Here is a 20,366-nt window from a genome sequence, read left to right on the forward strand (position 1 = left end):
GGTCCTGCTTCTTAAATCTGCAATGATGTATTCATCTAAAGCCTGAGGGTCCATATGATGAAACCAGGGTGGCATAGTGGTGTAGTGGGTAGCACTCTCACCTAGCAGTAAAAAGGGTCGCTGGTTTGAATCCTAACCATGACACTACCTGCCTGGAGTTTGCATGTTCTCCCTGTGCCTGTGTGGGTTTCCTCCGGGTACTCCAGTTTCCTCCCACACTCCAAAGACATGCTGGTAGGTTAATTGGCTTCTGTCTAAATTGGCCCTAAGTATATGAATGTGAGTTAGGGACCTTAGATTGTAAGCTTCTTGAGGGTAGGGACTGATGTGAATGTACAATGTATATGTAAAGCGCTGCGTAAATTGACAGCGCTATACAAGTACCTTAAATATTAATAATTTAAAGGCATAGTGTAATTTTAACAGATGTGTGCATGCTTATATTTTGAGGTTTTCCTTTTCTTTAGTGCCTATCAATTGGAGTGCTTGATATTTTTGGGTTTGAAGATTTTGAAAACAACAGCTTTGAACAGTTCTGCATTAATTATGCCAATGAACAGCTCCAGTATTACTTCAACCAGCACATCTTCAAGTTAGAACAGGTGAGAGATAAAATCATATTACTTATTTACTCATATAGGTTTGACTGCAATAATAAGCTGATGCAAGGGAGACATTCTTGCCTCATATTTTATATTTTTTAAGAGTTTATTTAAAGTGTTTGTAAATGCATTTTTATTTAAATAACAAACCGGTTTATACTTGCCTGCTCTGTGCAATGGAATTGCACAGAGTGGCCCCAAACCCCCTCTTCTCTGATCCCCTGCCAGCGCTCCTGGCTCCTCTCTGGCAAGTGCCCCATAGAAAGACACTTTCTATGCATGCGGGCTCACCTCCAAGCCCCACTGTCTGCATCTGTTGACACAGACAACAGGACTTGGCACCACCACCTCTGCTCCCTCGTCACTGGCTTTGATTGACAGCAGCCGGGGCCATTAGCAAAGTCAGTGAGACCAGAAAGTGAGGGGAGAGAAGAACTGCAGACTGGTACAGCTCTAGACGGGGCTCTGGTAAGTAAATGGGGGGGCATTTTTTACCTTAATGCAAGAAATGTATTGAGGTAAAAAAAATTTAGGCTATGTTACTACTTTAGCTTAGTTACTGGAGTTTCATTTCTGGGGAAGAGCAATATACAAAAAAGGCATAGTACAAAGCAATCTGAACATCGAAATCTAGTATCTCCTCCAGTGTCTCATTCCATTTTCTCATTAAAACAGTAATATTAGAATAAATGTTAGAATAAACATCATTTGGAAAAAGACACCTGTAGAAAACCGTATTATTATTAGGTGCTAGAACCCTGAAACTAAGTGGTTGTAATCATGTTAGTAGGAAAAAAGAGGGTACTTTACTAAAAAGCTAGCGAAGTAGAGAGAGTTAGAAAAATATGACAAAAAAAAAGAAAAATATAAAAGCATGAAAGAAAAGTAGGAAATCAGCTTAAAGGGTAAAATGAGGTATGACCTTAAGTGGGCTCATTTGCTAGAATATGATTAGCATCAATTTTCTAAGTCCATGAAATGGATCAGTTGAGCATGACATACCTTTCAGAGATAAACGGGCACGAAGGCTGATTTTCCAAACTAGTTAAACTTCACACAATTAATTCTATAAATATTGTCTTCAATTGTCCAATCATGTGAAAAGCAAATTTATGTTTACTTATATAATCTGCACATGACTCGAGAAATAAAGTGAGTATTCACACTATACACACACACAATAAATCAACCTTATTGTGTTGTCAGCACAAACAGGAAAGTAGAAACGCACTATGTTTCTGGCACCTCCCAAGAGTTATTTTTCTGTCCTTGCAATGTTTAAATGGATAACTGCACTAAAACTTTTTTATGTGGCCTTGACTGTTTTAAATGTTCATTTCCAGTGATTTTTATTGCATGCATAACTTTTAGGTGCTCTATTACATTGAAAGAAAGTTGATACGACATTGCAATCTTAATTTATTTTTATTTTTTTTCCTAGAGCAAATTGGAAAATGAAAGCAAATATTTACTCGATATGAGCAATACCAACCAAACTCCTTCTTTCCTAGATTACTTTAAAGTATAACAAGGCAAAACTTTTTTTTTTTTAGTTTGCGATCGAGTGGAGATGGATTAGAATACCTATTAGGTTTTTATTGCTGTCTGTGCCCCTGTTAAGGAGATTTACCCTCTATTTATCCTGTTTACCATTATCATTGAAAGTAAAAGTAAAAGAAAATCCCATATTTTGGGTTGTCCCCAGAAAAGTAATGGAGGGGAAATCTTCCAATCGGACTACTAGTTCTGGTGACCTTTATTTTTGCAGGGATTTCCTCTCACTTCCTGTTTGGCTATGGGACAGGAAGTGAAAGGTAATCGTGACAATGGGACACACAGCTAAAAAAAAAATCTGACGGGTTATAACCCTCCTTTTCTCTATCCAAAATGAAAAAAAAAGTTTTGCCTATAGTTCTATTTTAAACTTGATTACTTTTACTGCCACTACTAATAGTAGTTATAAAAAACTGTCAGTAAAGTGTTCTTTGCTTTATAGGAGGAATATCAAGGTGAAGGAATTAGCTGGCACAATATTGATTATACAGACAATGTTGGTTGCATACAGTTGATCAGCAAGAAGCCAACAGGTCTCTTCTACCTGCTGGATGAGGAAAGCAAGTATGTATAGATCAGTCCCATAACATACAAGGCGTCTGTATTTTGTTCGATTTAAGATGGCTACATACTAAGCAAATTTTGTCGGGTTCCTGATAAACCAGCCAGAGTTGTCAGTTGACCCTGTCAGCCCCTTCTCATCCAACATCCTTTGATTAAAAAAATGTAATCCGTCAGAAAGCAAATTTTCACCCATACAGGGTGGATAGAAGAAGCTGTCAGAATTTTTGTTCAGCCTTTAGGCTGAATGAAGAAAACTGACAGTCCTATAGCCATCTTTAGTATTAATCATTTATTTTGGGTTATAGATTGTATTATATCCCCTCCTAAGTAAATAAGGTACTATTCTAAAAGTATATTTTATTTGCTCTTCTATGTTTGTTGTTTTTTTAATGTGTGTCTTGGTTGTTTGTTTTTGTAAAATTTTAGTAAAATGTAATAAGTAGTACATTCCAGCATTAAGCAAAAGAATCAATACTTATGGACACCTTATTACTCCAACGCTTTTATGTTTAAAGTGGATGTACACCCTCACATATACCCAGTGAAGAACAGCTTCAGATTCTACACAGGGATGAAACAAATCTCCCTATACAAGTTTTACATGTATATCTTTATATATTCATTAGAAAGTTCAGATCCTGTTAGATTTTCTCTTCCTTGTTAGCACTGCAGTGAAGTCTGGGTATACAGCCAAGACAGCTGATTGGAGGAAAGGTACACACCCCCTCTCCTCCTAGGTAGAGACTTTCAGCTCTGTTTGTTGAATCGTTCAGGGTTCTGCAAATCTATTTATAGCAACCTCCGCAACACAAAACTCCTGCTTTTATCAAATGTGACGGAGAATTTTGTCAGTTTTCATGCTGATAACAGAAGAACAGAGCAGGAGACAGCTACAGGACATAGGGCTTTGAAGAAAGATAAGAAAACACTGCAGATATGTGCCCAGCTCAAATTTCATGAATCTGGTTTACATCCACTTTATGAGACATTTTGCCTTCATGCCCCCACGTTGTATTCTCCATGTAGTCCCTTCCTCCTACATTGAATATCACAACTGAGCATATCTTGGGAAAAAAAGCTTTACTTCAATGATGCAAACTTTTCATATCCTCTGCATAAACTGTGCTGTAATAGTTTTAACAGATACAGCTTCACTGTGCTGAAGATTAAAACGGAGTTCACTCGTTTGTAAGTTTATTAGGTCAGCGGCTACAAAAAGTGTAGCTGCTGACTTTTAATAAACAGACACTCACCTGTCCCACTGTCCAGCGACGCGGCCGCCAGAAGCCTCACTCCTCTCCCCCTCCTCTCAGTGGCACCGTCCTTGCAAGTGTGGGCACCCGGCTGTCACAGCCGGGTGCACACTGCGCATGCATGAGTCGCACTGCACTCTTGGTGACCAGGCAATTTTCTGGGACTTGTGACGTGTCCCATAAGATTGCAAAGAGGGAGGGGGAGAGGAGGAGTCGCCGAGGCAACGGAAGCAGCTGTCAAAACTAGGTGCCCGTCCCCCCCCCAATAATAAAATTAAATGCCAAATGTGGCATGTAAGGGGGGAAGAGTGCTTCAAGCGGAAGTTCCACTCTTGGGTGGATCTCCGCTTTAACTGCTCTCCAAGTTCCAGTGTTCTCTAAAATAATATCTTTTCTCTTAGACCACAACTGTGTTTTTAATTACCGTATTTATCGGCGCATAACACACACTTTTTTCCCCTTAAAATCAGGGGAAAATCGTGGGTGCGTGTTATACGCCAATCACCCGCCGATTGTGAGCCTTTCGGCGGCTCTCGCAGTCCCGAGTGAGCAGCCGAGAGCCGCCGAGAACGGCGGCACCATTTTTAAACAGGAGTTCAGTGTACTGTCAAGGCTGCAATGATGGACAAGGCTACAGCTGGACACTGACAATGCTACACTGACAAAGCTGCAGATGGACACTGATAAGGCTGCATTGATGGGCATTTAAATGTAAGTTTTTTTCCCTTAAACTTCCCTCCTAAACTTGGGGCGCGTGTTATACGCCGATAAATATGGTAGCTTGCCAAAACAGGACTTTTTAAATGTATTTTCCTATATTTTTTGACAAGCTAATATAATTAACTTTGATTCTTCCAACTTATTCAATGATTATGGTTACAAATATTTAACTTGGAAAAAAACGTATTTCCAGTGGGCCTAAAACGCTATGCATGCGTTGTCTTGTAATTTTTATATATTTCTCTAAATATGCAACGTTTTTGAGAATTTTGTTTTTTTCCAATCCCTCAAACAAATGACCATGTGAGAATTTTTAGATGGCCAAAGAATGCAAGACTGCTGTACCTTCAAAATGTAACAAATACTTTAAGAGCAATGGTATACTTTTTCCTCTAGCTCAAACTTCCTCAGGTTGCTAAGTTTGTCTTTTAAATAGCATGCAAATAGACCAAAAGACTACAAGCAACTCCCCTTGCTGCCTCCTAATATTTTAAAGATGACCTGTCATGGTACATTCTTTTTTTTTTTTTTTTTTGTTAACAACTTATGGAACCAAGTGCATACAGCACTTGATCCCATTCAAATCTGTCCCTTCATTTCTAAGCAGCGTGATCATACAATTTTCCATCCCCTATTCACCAACGCTGCTAGAAATTAGATGGATTTGCAATTGAGAGCTCTTGTCTCTGGCAGCAGGCTTGATCCAGAGGCCAGCACTACCATTCACAAGAACGGATAACACAACTGGCAGCGCTGTGCGTCTTGAGGCTGCTTTTACACATGCACAGCGCTACAGCACTGTGTGAGTTGCCAGTTTTAGGAATAAATGATTAGTGAACTCAGCACCAGCTTGACATCACCAATCGCTCATTTATAAATCGTTAAAGCTTACACAGTGCTCTGTGATCCATCAGCCAGGCTGTGTGTGTATGTACAGACGTCATTGTAAAAGATCATTCAGAGCAGTATTGTATCTGCAGATGCTTGTACACACAGAGGGCAGATACTTTAGCTCTGAATCACCTGTTACTATTATGAATGAACAATTCGCACCGATCATTCATTCATACTAGTGACAGGTCACTTTGCTTAGAAAGGGGTCAGAGCTCAGTGCTGGCTATACCTTCCCCAACAGGAACAGCGACAATTTTGGCTTCAGAAGGGGGTGGAGCTACAGCCAGCATATAGAAGTGTTTTTAGGGGACAGGAGGGTCACCAATTGGAACAGGACCAAGTGCTTTATGCTGTATTCAAAAGTAAAAAAAAGTTTTTTAGCTTTATATCTTGTGTAGGCTCTGTAAAATTTCCTGTAATGTACAGTGTATTTAATCAGTATTACAATGTTCAAAATGTTATTTTAATATTATCTGTAAAGGGAAAAGGTAGAAAATGAAAATACCCAGGCATATGCAAGTTTTTTTTTTTTTTTATAAAATATTTTTTTTTTTTTTTTAATTGTATGCTCTTCCATACAAAAACTGTGCTTATGGTATTGCATTGCTCTAGCTGTTAACATTTTGTCATTATGTTGTATTGGAATTTCTGTAAGAAATAATGTATGCAATTCTGTTATGCGTATCTGCTAAAAGGCTACTGTAACTAATTGGCAAAAAAAAAAAATCAAAATGGAAAAGCAGGATGTTGCTACAAATGGATGAACCATTGAAATGACTAAACGCCCTTTCACACTGAGGCGCTACAAGTGCTTTGGCGCTAAAAAAGCGCATGAAAAGCTCATGAAAACCTGACCTTCAAAAAAGAGCACCACTAACGCCTCAAAAGCGCTTGCTGTTTAATGGGCAGTTTTCAAGAGCCTCGTTGTGAAAGGGCTCTAAATATTACCTTTTTAATCTGAACCCAAGCCACAATAAATGTATCAGTCTAACGCCATGTTCAACATAGGTCATATATAAGGATTTGACTCTTATATAAGCAGATGCACTTCATTACTTTAAAGGATAAGTTCACCTTTGGGAACATGTTCCACCCGTTTTTAGGCTGGAACATGTAACATGTTCCTATTGCTGCAGCTGCTCCCTGTAAGAGGTAAAAACAGACAGTCTGTTGGAGTCCTGCACTGCACCCTTGATCTGCTGATAGTTCCTAGTAAAAAAACAATTCTAAAGGCACATTGTTTTTACCTGCAAAAAGATGTGCATTTATTTTTTTTTATCTTCTTTTTTTTATTTTTTTATTTTTTTTATACAAAGGTGAACTTATCTTTTTTAATGAACTGGCAGATTGGTCAGTGAACACACCCCAGTAAGCTAGTACACCTAAAACTTTCCTTGGCTACCCGTGCTATTTATTTGCACACCTGCTGTTGCAATGCAAACAAGGGATTGTAGTTTGATACATTGTGGCTAATTTACAGATTTGTTTTCTGCAAAGTGGTTATATTGTATTTTGACATAGTGCTACCATGATTGCCGGTGTGTGCCTTTTTATTGTATGATTTTGGTAAAGTGAAGCCAGACATTCAACCTTTTGCTCCCATGTTCTGCGTATTTCTTTTTAGAAGTAATTGTCTTTTCTGTTATCACAGTTTCCCTCATGCCACCTACCGCACATTGCTTGCCAAGTTCAAGCAGCAGCATGAGGATAATAAGTATTTTGTGGGAACACCAGTCATGGAGCCTGCGTTCATCATTACTCATTTTGCAGGCAAAGTCAAGTACCAGATCAAGGTCAGCATTTAAGTTGTATTTTTGGTGGGTTAACTGGGGCATTAACTTTTGAACCGTGAAATTACCTTGCATCCGGCCTACTGTGGTGGGTCAGCATAATGCTTGTAACCATGCTTGGGCTCCTTAACTGAAGGATTTCTAACCTGAAGGACTTAAGATTGGCCATACATGGTTTGTTTCCTCTTGTTCAGCCCAGGACACCTGTGGCTAAGAATGGGCTTGGGCGTGTTCGGATCAAACCCACCAGGAAGCCGGCACTTCACACCGCCAATCATAGGCAGCATGTGTCTGTGCAGCTGCCAGTCGGGAAATGCCTCACTGCATATGATTGGCAATGTGCAGTGATGGCTTCCTGGAGGGTTCGATCTGAACACACTCGCGCCCATCACTACCTGTGGCTAATTGAATATCTGAACAGTGACTGCATCTAACTTCAACCAACGTCTCAAGCCGGGTGGTGCTGATAGGGCCACCCACGGCTGAGTTTTGGCCAGTTCAGCATGTTTCTGCTGAAAATCAAGTGATTTTATGGCCAGCTTGGGACACCAGCAAAATCTTCACCTAGATAAAATGAGAATATTACAGTATGGATTGTGTAGCAATTATATACGCAGTATTCTTATTATTGAAAGAGGCGTTACCATTTAAAAATAAATCAAGTGGGAGAAGATTCTTGGATTTTTATAAATAATTTTACATGCTTTTTTTTTTTTTTTCCCCATTGTCACTTGATAAAGTGTTGACGTTTATTCTCCAGATATACTTTTTTTACTTGTCAAAAATTGAATTTATTCCCAACCAATAACCTTTGGATATTGAACATTTTCAAGAACTTTTTACAGTTAAAAAAAAAAAAAAAAAATGTCTTGTTTGCCTTGATGTAGGATTTCCGTGAGAAAAATACGGATTACATGAGGCCTGACATTGTTGCCCTCCTCCGAAGCAGCGACAGTGCCTACATCCGTGAACTAATTGGAATGGACCCAGTGTCTGTCTTCCGATGGGCTGTATTGCGAGCTGCAATTAGATCAATGGCTGTGCTCAATGAGGCAGGCAGACAGCATGCAGAGAAGACAGCAGGTACGTAACACATTGAATCTTTTCTGAATCTTCCCTACTTTTTACTATATTACCTGTTCTAACAGAATTTGCTTTTACTAGTAACCTGAAACGACATGTATTTATCTATTTTCTGAGCTTGCCTATCTGTATTTACTTTAATACATTGCTCTCTTGTACAAAGTATTTTATTACTAATTGCTCTAGTAATAACTCTTCCTCACGTGGCTTTGGTTTGATTAAAAGAAAAGCAAGGTCATGGATTTCATGTTTCATAGAATTTACACAAAGATAAGTATCCCAGGAACCAGAAAGAATAAAATCTTTTTTTTTTTTTTTTAAAACACTTTGGTTTTCTCCTTTAAATCTAGGTGTGGTACGAAAAGGACCTAGACTACCTTTAGGAGAGTTGCAGAAGTCAAACACTGCTGTGGATAAACTATATCGGTAAGCTGTTAAATATGTAGAACGTCTGTGATGTTGGGCAAGCTCTGTCCATATTGAGGTGAATTAGAAAATATTTCTCCTTGCCATCGTTATTATGCTATATACTAAGTCCCAGGCTGAAGAGTACCAGCCTGTGCAGTGTATGGCAGGCCATAGACTGTGCAAATCTACACGATTCCCCCATTAACACAGACCGTGTTGACAGGAGGTCATATTCTGACACACACATCTGTGCACATCGGTTGTTGGCAGCAGAATGAATACTGGACCTGGTCTTTAAAAGTAAACATACAGTATGTGTGTTTTCTAAACTTCCTACACAAAATGTTTGGTTAATAAACCAGAATGTTAGAGCTAGTGATGTTTTAGTTGTATACTGTGTATATGGAAGTTCATGTACACTGACATTGCAAATGTTTTATGGAATTTTATTTCCAGCTCTTTTAGATTGATGTTTTTATATCCTAGTTTTTTGAATCCTGAAAAAAAATTCTATTGTCTTTTAGTCTATTCACTAGACTTGTAGACAGGAAATCTGCCACATATAAATAATTCTTTTTAGGTTGCAGATCCAAGTAGTTCCCAGTTTATATCCTATAACAATAGCAGATTGTATACAAAAAGTGCTTCACTTTGATCTGACATGTTACTTTGTACCAGAATGTTTATTTCCCATTTTTAAATCTAGCAAACTTGCTTTGCTGTATGGCAGTGATATGCAGTTAGCGGCCCTACAAGTCCCTTGAGGCATAGCAAGACTCTGACAGCCACAAGCATGACACCCAAAGGCAGAGGCATGATGGAACTTGTAGTTTTGCAACAGCTGGAGGCCTGCTAATTGCATATCCCTGCTGTATGGTAAGGTCCAAAGCTATATCGGAAGTCTCCTAAACAGTGTTGTAAAAAATAAACTTTCGTATACACATTTAATGTTCTATATCTTACTGGGGATCACCTGTACTCCACCTTTAGCCACTCTCTCCTCGATTTCTCCTTTGATTGCTCCGTGGATTATGATATAGATGTGTTTGAAGACATCATAAATATATATGAAAGCAAAAAGTAAGTGCTGGGGTTGACGCAATACTTTTTTTTTTTTTTGTCCCAAAGTCATGCAGCTTACTGTGCTCCAAAAAAAAGAGTCTTGATACTAGTTTGACCCTAAAAAGCTCAAAAATCTGTTCCGATGTGGACTTTTTTGTACTTTATCTAAGATTTAGTTTTGCTTTTATTTAATCTCATGACAAGTAAAGCATAACCTAAAATGAACTGTGTCATTATTTATTTAATGCTAAAATGAATATAAAGTTTTTGTTCAATCTCATTTGGGGCACTTAAGCTGCATGTAGAGAACAAGGGATTAACACTGCGTCACACTGCATGAATTTATGTGCCCACCACCAACTAACTGTCCAGTCATTGACTTTAGTCTATTTTCCGCTCTTTGGGGTTTATGGTGTTCACTAAGGCGCTGTGGGTTGTTTTCTGTTCCTGAAGTTGTATGTTTTGTCTTGGTTTAGGCACACTATTTGTTCCAGTGTAGTTCACAAATGTAATTTCTGCCATTGTGTTATATTTCTATCATCTTTTTTGGTGATGCTAATAAATGACATGCAGTTTGAAATCCCCCAAAAACCTACACTCTCAAAATAAGAGATAAACTGTTGCCATAAATATGCTGTTGTATACATGTATTTTATACTTGTGTTTTAGTTCTTGATGATTGCCTCTATGAAAGTAGTAATCATTTTAAACTATAGTAGTCTCAGCTGGGTGTCCTGTAATCTCTAATCTATATCTCCTCCTGGCACTGGCAGAGAGCGACATTCTCAGCTGATGAACAGTATAAAGGGACTCTCCTGGCAGGGCGATGACCCAGCCAATGTGCTGCGCACCCTTTCTCTACGCAGGCACTCGCGGCTCCACTTACAGTGAGTGTGCAGAGGAGTTCATGACCATCAAGCAATCGAGGTTACATCAGTTAGGGGGCACTGGCATCGTGTCTTGCAATGTGCATCATGTTTGCTAATAAAAGACTGCTCTGTAGCAAAAAATTGCTGTACATTAGTGCAATTGATTTTATAGTATTCTCTGCAGGCTAATTGTCTTTGTGATTTTGTAATGTGTGTTCTTGATGTTTAGATATGTATTTACACTTGCTACAAATATGTTTGCCAAAAAATGCACATATAGTGGTTCTGACTTTTTTAACACTGACAAATTAGCACCTTTTCGCTGGTCTAACAGGGCATATATTCAGTGTTCTTTTCGCACTAAAAACTAACATACTGTAGTTCTAACTGGCTTTGCTGGCTAACTGCGACTGGCTTGCTAACTAAAATCATATACCAGGCGTTTTGGGGAAGAACTGGATTTTTTATAACTTTGACATCTATTATTCCCATAGGAAATCTAAAAGTGGCCGCCAAAAGCAGCTGATTCCAAAGGTAATGAAGATGTTTGTTTTGTCCTTCATATGACAAGAAAAATACAGAACTGCTTTTTTTTCATTCTGCATTAGTAAGAAGTAGTAAGCTTCAATTATTATTACTTTTTTGTTTTATTTCTCTTACGTTTCTGCTTTGGTACACACACACACACACTTGCTTTTTTGGCTCTAAGCACCAAGCTGTGTGCAGGGTTCTGGAAAAAGCATTGAGCCAATCGTCTGAGCAAAGGGAGTTGGACGTTCGGCAGCATTCCAGTTGCACAGAAGAGATTTGAGAGTTTTTTGGTGCTTTAGCTCAGCAGAGGATTCTTTTAAAAAAAAAAAACAAACTGTGCATGTCTGACTTCCATCACAAATTCAAAAGACCAAGGGATTTATCTCTCATTTTAAGATAGTGGTGGAATCATGCAAATAATTTATAGCACATCTAAAGCCTGATATTACAAAGCAACTTATTACAAATGCATACAACTTTCTATAGCTAGTTGTCCATCATTAAGGCACTTTACAGTAATCAGGAGCAAAAAAAAAAAGACCTGCTTGGCTTTGTCCTATGAAATGAAGATAAACTCCTTATTTTGTTATTGTGATAGAAGTAAGACAATCATATCTTCTTTTTTAAGATTGCTCCACTGTCTTTCTCGCTGATGTAGTGGATTATTTTGTTTTTTTACACCCTCTATGCCATAGCCTGATTAGTTATACTTTCTAATTATTAGTTTAGAAAATCATGGCTGACCTCAGAGTAAAATGGAAAGGTCCTTTATTAATGTTAAATCACAAAATGTTTTGTGCTGCGACTATATACATTATATCTATAGTGGAGTGGATATAGCGTTCTAAAGCTAAAAGTGGTGTTAAACCCAAAAATATTTAATCTGGTGAACTGGCCAGGAACATACAGTACTTCCTGTCTTGGGGTGTCTACATTCTGGATGAAGTAGTAAAGAAGACACCTTTGGGCAGCAACATTGTCAGTCTGGTTAAAGGGTAGTATTAAACTAGCAGTTTTAGATGTTCTTGACTAAGAAATTGAAGCTGAACTACAGCTAACACTTTATAAGTAGTTACAGCAAACAGTTTTTTTTTTTTTTTATTTCCTTTTGGGATATAGGTTTTACATAAATAAATGCTGACCATTGTAAGCATCCCTGTCACTGTTAAATGGTTTGTCTCAACCATCTAACCACTACTTTGTCTGGACAGCTTGGTCTAGTAAAGTAAGTTGAAAAATAACAGACTTACTTTCTGGATCATCAGGTGGAAGTAAAGGAAAAAGAATCGGTAAGCTGCAGTGTAATAAACTGCTATGTACCATTTCCATGTAAATTAATTCACATTTTATATGCAGAACCTGCTTGATTCACAATCTCTGAAATTAATAATGAGCATGACTCTTCATGATCGAACTACAAAGTCTCTCCTTCACTTGCACAAGAAGAAGAAACCACCCAGTATAAGTGCACAATTTCAGGTATGCTCTGATAAACAATGCATTTTCTGTGCTTTTTGTAATGTTATTTTTATTCTGCTTGTTTTTAATCGTATAGAATAAAAAATATAAAGCCTGAAGATGATCTCAAAATGTCTCTTCTGCAATAAAACGTCTGCCCGTTGAATTGTTTAATTTCTATGTAAAGTTCCACTTTAAAATGTGGTATTTATTACTAATGTTGCTTTTATAATTTCTATTAACATTTAATTAGGAGCTGAAATATTTTTCCTCATACACTACTATCCATATATTTTTTCCAAATACATATATATATATTTCTTCTAGGCATCATTGAACAAGCTTTTAGAAACGCTAGGGAAAGCTGAACCTTTCTTCATTAGATGCATCCGCTCGAATTCTGAAAAGGTATGCCTTTGTGTTATTGTCAAGCCTACAGCATAGAAAGACATTTTAGACCATTGTGCTTTCAATCCTCTGGCAACAGTGTTGCCGTTCCTCTAGGCACAAAGCCAGGTCCATGGTTTGATGAGTATTTTGTCCAAGGAACACCAGTGGCCTGCACGCACTCCTGACCTTAACCCTATTGAACACTTTTGGGATGATCTTTTGACTAAAGGGCATAGAACTGCTCTGTGGCCTCTAATATCCATATCTTTTACAGCAGCAGTCAACTGTTTGTGATGATCTTTGGCTTTATTGTTGTAGACTGTCTGATTTATTTATTTTTGTTATGGACTGGCTCTAAACAATCTATTTCTGAAATGATTAGAGCTTGTACAGTAATCATGGTAGTTTTGTGGGCATTATTCATCTCACTTTTGGAATTTCACTAGATGGAAATGACCTTTGATGAAGCTCTGGTACTTCAGCAGCTTCGATACACAGGAATGCTGGAGACTGTGCGGATTCGGAGATCTGGATATAGTGCCAAATACCCATATCAGGTAAATGGGCATCCCATTGCTCAGTCTTTACGTATAATTATCTTCTGTGTTGCAGCTAAAATTCTATGTGACATTCTTTACTTACTAGGAATTCAAAGACCAGTTTCAGGTGCTGCTACCCAAGTCCTCTCCAGATCTGAAAACGGACATCACATCCCTGCTACATAGACTGTACTTTGACCCACATAACTACCAGCTAGGGAAAACAAAGGTTAGAAAATATTTTTATTGTGGCTTTTGATTACCTGCTTGCAGGTTGCATGCTGAATAAAGACTAAGGTTTACTCTAATGCCGCGTACACACGAGCGGACTTTCTATCCTACTTGGTCCGGCACACTTTCCGACGGACTTTGTCCGCCAGGTGCGCCGGACTTTAAAACGAACGGACTTGCCCACACACGCCGGGATTTTCCGGCGGGCTAAGTCCGCCCGTCTTTCCGACGGACTTTCGCCGGAGTTCCGGCGGACTTTCAGAATGAACGGACTTGCCCACACACGGACAAGTCCGTTCATTTTGAACGTGACTCAGGTGCGACGGGACTAGAAAAGGATGTCAATCTTGCCGCTTTTATCGGCTAGATTGACACCTTGCGAGCCCCGTCGCGGGGCATACCAGGCCCTTAGGTCTGGTATGGATTATAAAGGGGAACCCCTACGCCGAAAAAACGGCGTGGGGTCCCCCCTAGAATCCATACCAGACCCCGATCCGAGCACGCAGCCTGGCCGGTCAGGAAAGGGGGTGGGGACGAGCGAGCGCCCCCCCCCCCCTCCTGAACCGTACCAGGCCGCATGCCCTCAACATGGGGGGTGGGTGCTTTGGGGGAGGGGGGCGCCCTGCGCCCCCCCCCAAAGCACCTTGTCCCCATGTTGATGAGGACAAGGGCCTCTTCCCGACAACCCTGGCCGTTGGTTGGGCATGCTGGGACTGTGACGTTTTAGGGGGCGTGGTCGACCACGCCCCCTAAAACGTCACAGTCCCAGCATGCCCAGGGACTGTGACATCATATGGGGGCGGGGTCTCCGCCTATATAAGTCACAACGCAGCCCTCAGAGACCAGTCCAGCCGGAGAGAGCGTCGTGTCAACATCTGGGGGAAGAGAAGAGAAGCCAAGCCAAGCCAAGAAGCCAAGAAGCCAAGAAGCCCAGAAGTCCGGACCTCCGCTCGCAATAGAGCTACATGAAGAGAGCGGAGGGGCCGGCCGAAGACCTGCGACACCGGGAGAAGAGGCCGGAGAGCGGAGAAGAACCAACCGGACGCCGGGAGAAGATGAAGCGGAGGGACCCCCGAAGCCGGAAGAAGACCCCCGAAGCCGGAGGAAGATCCCCCCCCCCGGAGCTGTTTAATAAAATATTTTAAAAACCTGTGTAGTGTGTTTTATTACTTACACTTTTTTCCTAGGTAAATGGGTAGGGGTACCATGTACCCCATACTCATTTACATAGGGTGGGGGGCCGGGATCTGGGGGCCCCCTTATTAAAGGGGGCTCCCAGATTCCGATAAGCCCCCGCCCGCAGACCCCGACAACCAACGGCCAGGGTTGTCGGGAAGAGGCCCTTGTCCTCATCAACATGGGGACAAGGTGCTTTGGGGGGGGGCGCAGGGCGCCCCCCTCCCCCAAAGCACCCACCCCCCATGTTGAGGGCATGCGGCCTGGTACGGTTCAGGAGGGGGGATGGGCGCTCGCTCGTCCCCACCCCCTTTCCTGACCGGCCAGGCTGCGTGCTCGGATCGGGGTCTGGTATGGATTTTAGGGGGGGCCCCACGCCGTTTTTTCGGCGTAGCGGGGTTCCCCTTTATAATCCATACCAGACCTAAGGGCCTGGTATGCCCCGCGTTCGCCGCAATAGGAAGATTTGTTTTTCCTATTGCAGCGAGCGCGAGATGCAATACCATGCCCTCGTGTCGTATTTGGTCTGTCGGACCAGCCTACACACGAGCGGGCTTTCCGTCGGACCAGCACACACACGAGCGGACTTTCCGCCCGAAACTGAGTCCGACGGAAAGATTTAAAACATGTTTCAAATCTTGGTCCGGCGGGCTTTTGGGAAAAAGTCCGCCGGAAAAGTCCGCCGCCGCCCACACACGGGCGGATTGTCCGGCACACTCTGGTCCGCCGGACCAAGTATGCCGGAAAGTCCGCTCGTGTGTACGCGGCATAAGAAGTCCAATCTCAAACTGGCTATGCATTGCAAAAAATGCATAAGCAAAAAATTGCCTTCAGTTAAAAGGGTCACTAGATCTAGAGAAGCATGCAAATGGGTTTCTCAATTTCCTGTAGAAGCTGACACTGGCCCCAACAATTGATTGTTTTACTCCCAACTCTATAAGTATTATGTTGGAGGAGTACAAAGCTGTAAACCCTACAACATCTCGCTTGACAGCCAGCTTTTCTATTTAAAGGTTGATCAGGCAGCGACAAAGCTATGGGGGCTCATTAGTTTATAGGGATGCTTAAGATATGTTAGGTTTAAGCTTGGTCCCACAACTTAACAGGAAAAGCTGATATCTGCATACATTCAGCTTTCTTTATCTCTGGATCTACTGATCTTTTTGATATGCAGACTTCACTGAAGGTTACTCAAAATATATGGTCATTGAAAATTTGTATAATTGTTTTCTAAACAACTCAAAATCTGTTGTCTGTATTACATTTATGGCTTTTCTTGTTCATTTTCAGGTGTTTATGAAGGAGCCAGAGAGGCAAAAGCTGCAGGACACCCTTCACCAGGCTGTTATCAAGAAGATCATCCTGCTGCAGAGTCTATTTCGCATGGTTGTTGACAGGAGGAACTTCCTGAGGATGAAATCTGCAGCAGTCACTATACAGGTAATGTTAGATGTGTACTCTTTTTCAGGCTGAACTAACTTTGTTTCATTCAGATAAATAAATTCCAGGTTCATCCAAAACAAAAGGTGTGCAAAGTCTTACATTCCATTTACTTTAGAAAGCATCCACAGCCTGAGTATTAAAGATTGTCCTCTGCCAGCAAGCTTCTGGAAAAGTGGTCTCTCTGCAGGTCACACCTTTCCAATTTGGAGAGTTCATGCTCACTACTGATTGGGGACCTCTAGCTCTGATTTATCAGTAAGTGTCAGACTTCTGCAAAGAGACCACTGCTTTTACACAGAGAGCAAAGATCCTTCTGTACAGCATTTTGGCAGAGGCCAGGATTTTCTACTTAGGTTTCGCATCTTTTCCCGCATATTTTGTATCTGTTGGATAAATCTTGGCAGCTTCTGAGCCTTGAGCCTTGAGTAGCTTCTGTCTTTACCTGACAAGCTTGCCTCTGAGGCTATGCAGTCCTTTGCCATTGCTTCCAAGTTAAGAAACCATGTCTGCTCCTGTTGCTGCAGCACACAGGTCCCCAAACGTAGAGGATCAGCCTTTTGCTGCCAACCGTGTTTTTCCCAGTTTGGATCCCTTAGAGCTTCTAAGGTCGCAAAGACTTAACCAATGATCCAAGTCTTCCTCTTGGAGAGATCGGAAACACCCTGACAAGATGTTCGCTTCCCCAAAGCAATTATTAACCTTGTGCCTGTTTAAAGAGAGCTTTAATAAAAAAAAAAAGTGGTACCCTCACTGTGGATCTGGCAGTGTCCCGCCTTAACAAAGCATCCACCATACTGCTGGAGAATGCATCTCTCCTTGTGGACCCAGCTAATAAACAATTGGACCCCTCTCTAGAGCGCTTTTCTTGCTGACAGGTCCTGCTGTTTAAGCCAGGTTGGCTGTGACCTTACTTTGCCAAGCCATAGCTAACTGGTCAAAGTCCCTTAAATTTTTGCCAGTGCTTGTGTTTGATTCTTTGGACAACAAGGATAAAAATGACACTGCATCTACACCTAATATAAACTTGGATGAAAAAGGGGGAACTGAATTTTAACAATTTCTCTCATAGTCATCGCTTACCGTCACCTCAAAATTTAAATAAAGGCTTGAGGTGTGTTCCTCTGAATTAGGGTAAGCATACAAAAAAAGAGGGAAGACTAAGAGGTTTCCCAAGTAATTCTTCGAGGAACAACCAGATTTATCAAAAATATACAATTCTTTATTGAAAAAACCCACATAAACACTGAGAACTGGTAAAATATTATATATAACAAACCTCCACCACATTTAATAAAAGTAGACAACATTGTCTAAGGACACAGATGGCCACCACAAGCAGACACACTCCTTACAAATATCATACATTTCTAATCCTCATAGAAGTATCCCAGTGAGGACATGGCTGGATATTGTCTCAGAGCAATTTGCTCAATATCTCATGGGTACAACACATTGAGCATTTAACCTTTCCACAGCAAAGATGAGGTTCCCATCTTTCCTGGAAACGGGTGGATTGTCGGTCTGTCTGCCTTGATGCTGTGAACGAGGTGGACATCTGGAGAGTGGTGAGCTGTATTGATCCCTTTTTCCCGGCTGGGAAGTGTATATACATACACACACTCACCTGTCCCCTAGTGATCCAATAGCCCACTTCCATCTGTAACTGACAACCCGGTCAATCACTGTATACCCAGCTACCTGGGGGAACCCTGAATACTCCTGCCGTGTCCATTCATGCTCGGCTTACATTATTAGGAAACCGTACTCCAATATCATCAATACCTTTGCCATTAATGCATCATTCATTTTGAATCTGCCTTACCGGAGTCAAGCTTTTGAACAGCTCTTAAATATCCTCTAACTCAGCTGTGGAAAGGTTAAATGCTCAATGTGTTGTACCCATGAGATATTGAGCGAATTGCTCTGAGACACTATCCAGCCATGTCCTCACTGGGATTCTTCCGTGAGGATTAAAAATTTATGATATTTGTGAGGAGTGTATGTCTGCTGGTGGTGGCATCTCTGTCCCTGGACAACATTGTCTACTTTTATTGAATGTGGTGGAGGTTTGTTAGATATACATTTTACCAGTTCTCAGTGTTTGTGGGTTTTTTCAATAAAGAATTGTATATTTTTGATAAATCCGGTTGTTCCTCTTTTTCGTGTTTTGATTCTTTTGATTATCTAAAGTAAATCAAAAAGCAAAATCTAAAGCAAATGATGGTAGTTTTAGGCTACAGTTGTAGCAGGCTGCTGATGGCCTCCGGTCTCCTCTACCCAAAGTGTCCTCTGCATGTGCATGTACAGGAGACTCATGGGGGAAAGTGCTGGTTTTGCGAAAGCAGCTTTAAAAATAAAAACTGATCTGCATTGCCTTCAAGGTCTGTCTTCATATTAATTATCAAGGATACTAATGGTAGCAAGAGTACCTATACCCAGTGGAAGAAGCCTTTGATATAAGCTCAAAACTGTTCTCCCTCTCTATCAGATAAGAAACCTTATTTTCATTTCTCCACTCCCTCATACCTCCAGACCTCTAAAGCTTGGCACCCAGTCCACCTGCAAGTTCTGGGGCTCAAAGTCTGCAAAATCCTCAGACAAAGCTTCCTTGGCATAAAGGTGCATCTATACTTTCCATAGTGGGTAAACGTTTGTTAACCTTGCAAACATTTGGATTGCTTCCATCTCAGATGCCTAGTTGCCAGGTGGTAGTATCAAGGGCTCCCTGCTCCCTCTCATGTCATCGAGCCCTCCTAGGTTTTATGGATTAAGGTGTCATTGCCCTAGTTTCTGGGGTTTTACCCCAACCTGTTCAACTTTCCCAAACCCAAAAATGGGCATCTTGGATCCAAAAGAATTTTACATCTTCATTCAAACTCAGAAATTTCATATCAAATTCACCAGTCTGTGATCAAACTCTCCAATCTCAGATTTATGTTTTCCAGTCCAGGAGTCATCTGACTCTTGCCCGATTTCACTCTAGACCCCAATAATGCAACTTTTTTTAGTCTTTGAACAAGTGAGTCCAGTCTCTTGACATACCATTTTATTTGGCACGAGGACCAGGTTGTTGGGCTCTGGTGCTGTGGAAGTCTTTCTATATTGTCTCTTGCAAGATCCTCACTATGGATGTCAGCCTCTCTCAGGCTGGACAGGAGTCCTGGGCACTCTGTAAGTGCAGGGCACTTGGTGGTTGAAGTCTCATCTCCCAATCAACATTCTGGAACTTCAGGTAATTTGGCTGTGTCTGCAACATTGGGTCTTCTTGCTGGAGGGTAATCCGCTCAGGATTCAGTTGGACAAAGACACAATGGTGTACAAAAAACACCAAGAAGGATCCAGAAGTTTCACCACAGCAAGAGAGGTAGATTGTAATCGTGTCCTTGGCAGAAATTCATTTCCCAGCCTTGTCCGTCATGCACATCCTAGGTGTGGACAATTGGCAGACGGACTTCCTCAGCAGGCGGCGCCTAGCCCCGGGTCTCCATACACCTGAAGGTGTTCCAGGAACTGTGTCGCAGTTGGAGGTTGGGTGTGGAACTCCTGTCTTTCAGGTTCAGCATCAAACTGGGTAGGTATATCTCCAGAAACAGGGATTTTTTTTTTTTAGCGAAAGCAGTGGATGCTTTGGTGGCTAGGTGGGATCTGTAGACCCAACCTATGCCCTTCTCCCTTAAAACATTGTCATCTGCTTTGCATGGCCAAGATGAAGGGCTTTCTGGTAATGCTCTTTGCGCCAGGCCTTTTTTTTTTTTTTTTTTTGTGCCTGTTGGCAGTTGTTTGCCATCTTGCCCATTCC

The 20,366-nt window shown here is 41.1% G+C and overlaps 1 protein-coding gene across 9 annotated transcripts in view; it reads left to right on the forward strand.

The window, feature by feature from the left end:
* Window positions 1–20,366, forward strand: part of MYO9B (myosin IXB) — a 282,650-nt gene that overhangs the window by 166,572 nt on the left and 95,712 nt on the right. For 5 of the 9 annotated variants that reach the window (XM_073593007.1, XM_073592941.1, XM_073592970.1 and 2 more), the window contains exons 10-22: window positions 468–602; window positions 2,599–2,720; window positions 7,239–7,380; window positions 8,265–8,460; window positions 8,811–8,886; window positions 9,859–9,948; window positions 10,704–10,817; window positions 11,294–11,333; window positions 12,687–12,809; window positions 13,116–13,196; window positions 13,625–13,735; window positions 13,824–13,946; window positions 16,415–16,564. In XM_073593007.1, the coding sequence (XP_073449108.1) occupies window positions 468–602; window positions 2,599–2,720; window positions 7,239–7,380; window positions 8,265–8,460; window positions 8,811–8,886; window positions 9,859–9,948; window positions 10,704–10,817; window positions 11,294–11,333; window positions 12,687–12,809; window positions 13,116–13,196; window positions 13,625–13,735; window positions 13,824–13,946; window positions 16,415–16,564 (1,503 nt within the window). The remainder of the gene's footprint in view (window positions 1–467; window positions 603–2,598; window positions 2,721–7,238; window positions 7,381–8,264; window positions 8,461–8,810; window positions 8,887–9,858; window positions 9,949–10,703; window positions 10,818–11,293; window positions 11,334–12,686; window positions 12,810–13,115; window positions 13,197–13,624; window positions 13,736–13,823; window positions 13,947–16,414; window positions 16,565–20,366) is intronic. The other 4 variants (XM_073592979.1, XM_073593017.1, XM_073592988.1 and 1 more) reach the window with 3 other exon arrangements.

Source organism: Aquarana catesbeiana, linkage group LG01 (assembly GCF_042186555.1).
Source record: "Aquarana catesbeiana isolate 2022-GZ linkage group LG01, ASM4218655v1, whole genome shotgun sequence".
NCBI lineage: Eukaryota > Metazoa > Chordata > Amphibia > Anura > Ranidae > Aquarana > Aquarana catesbeiana.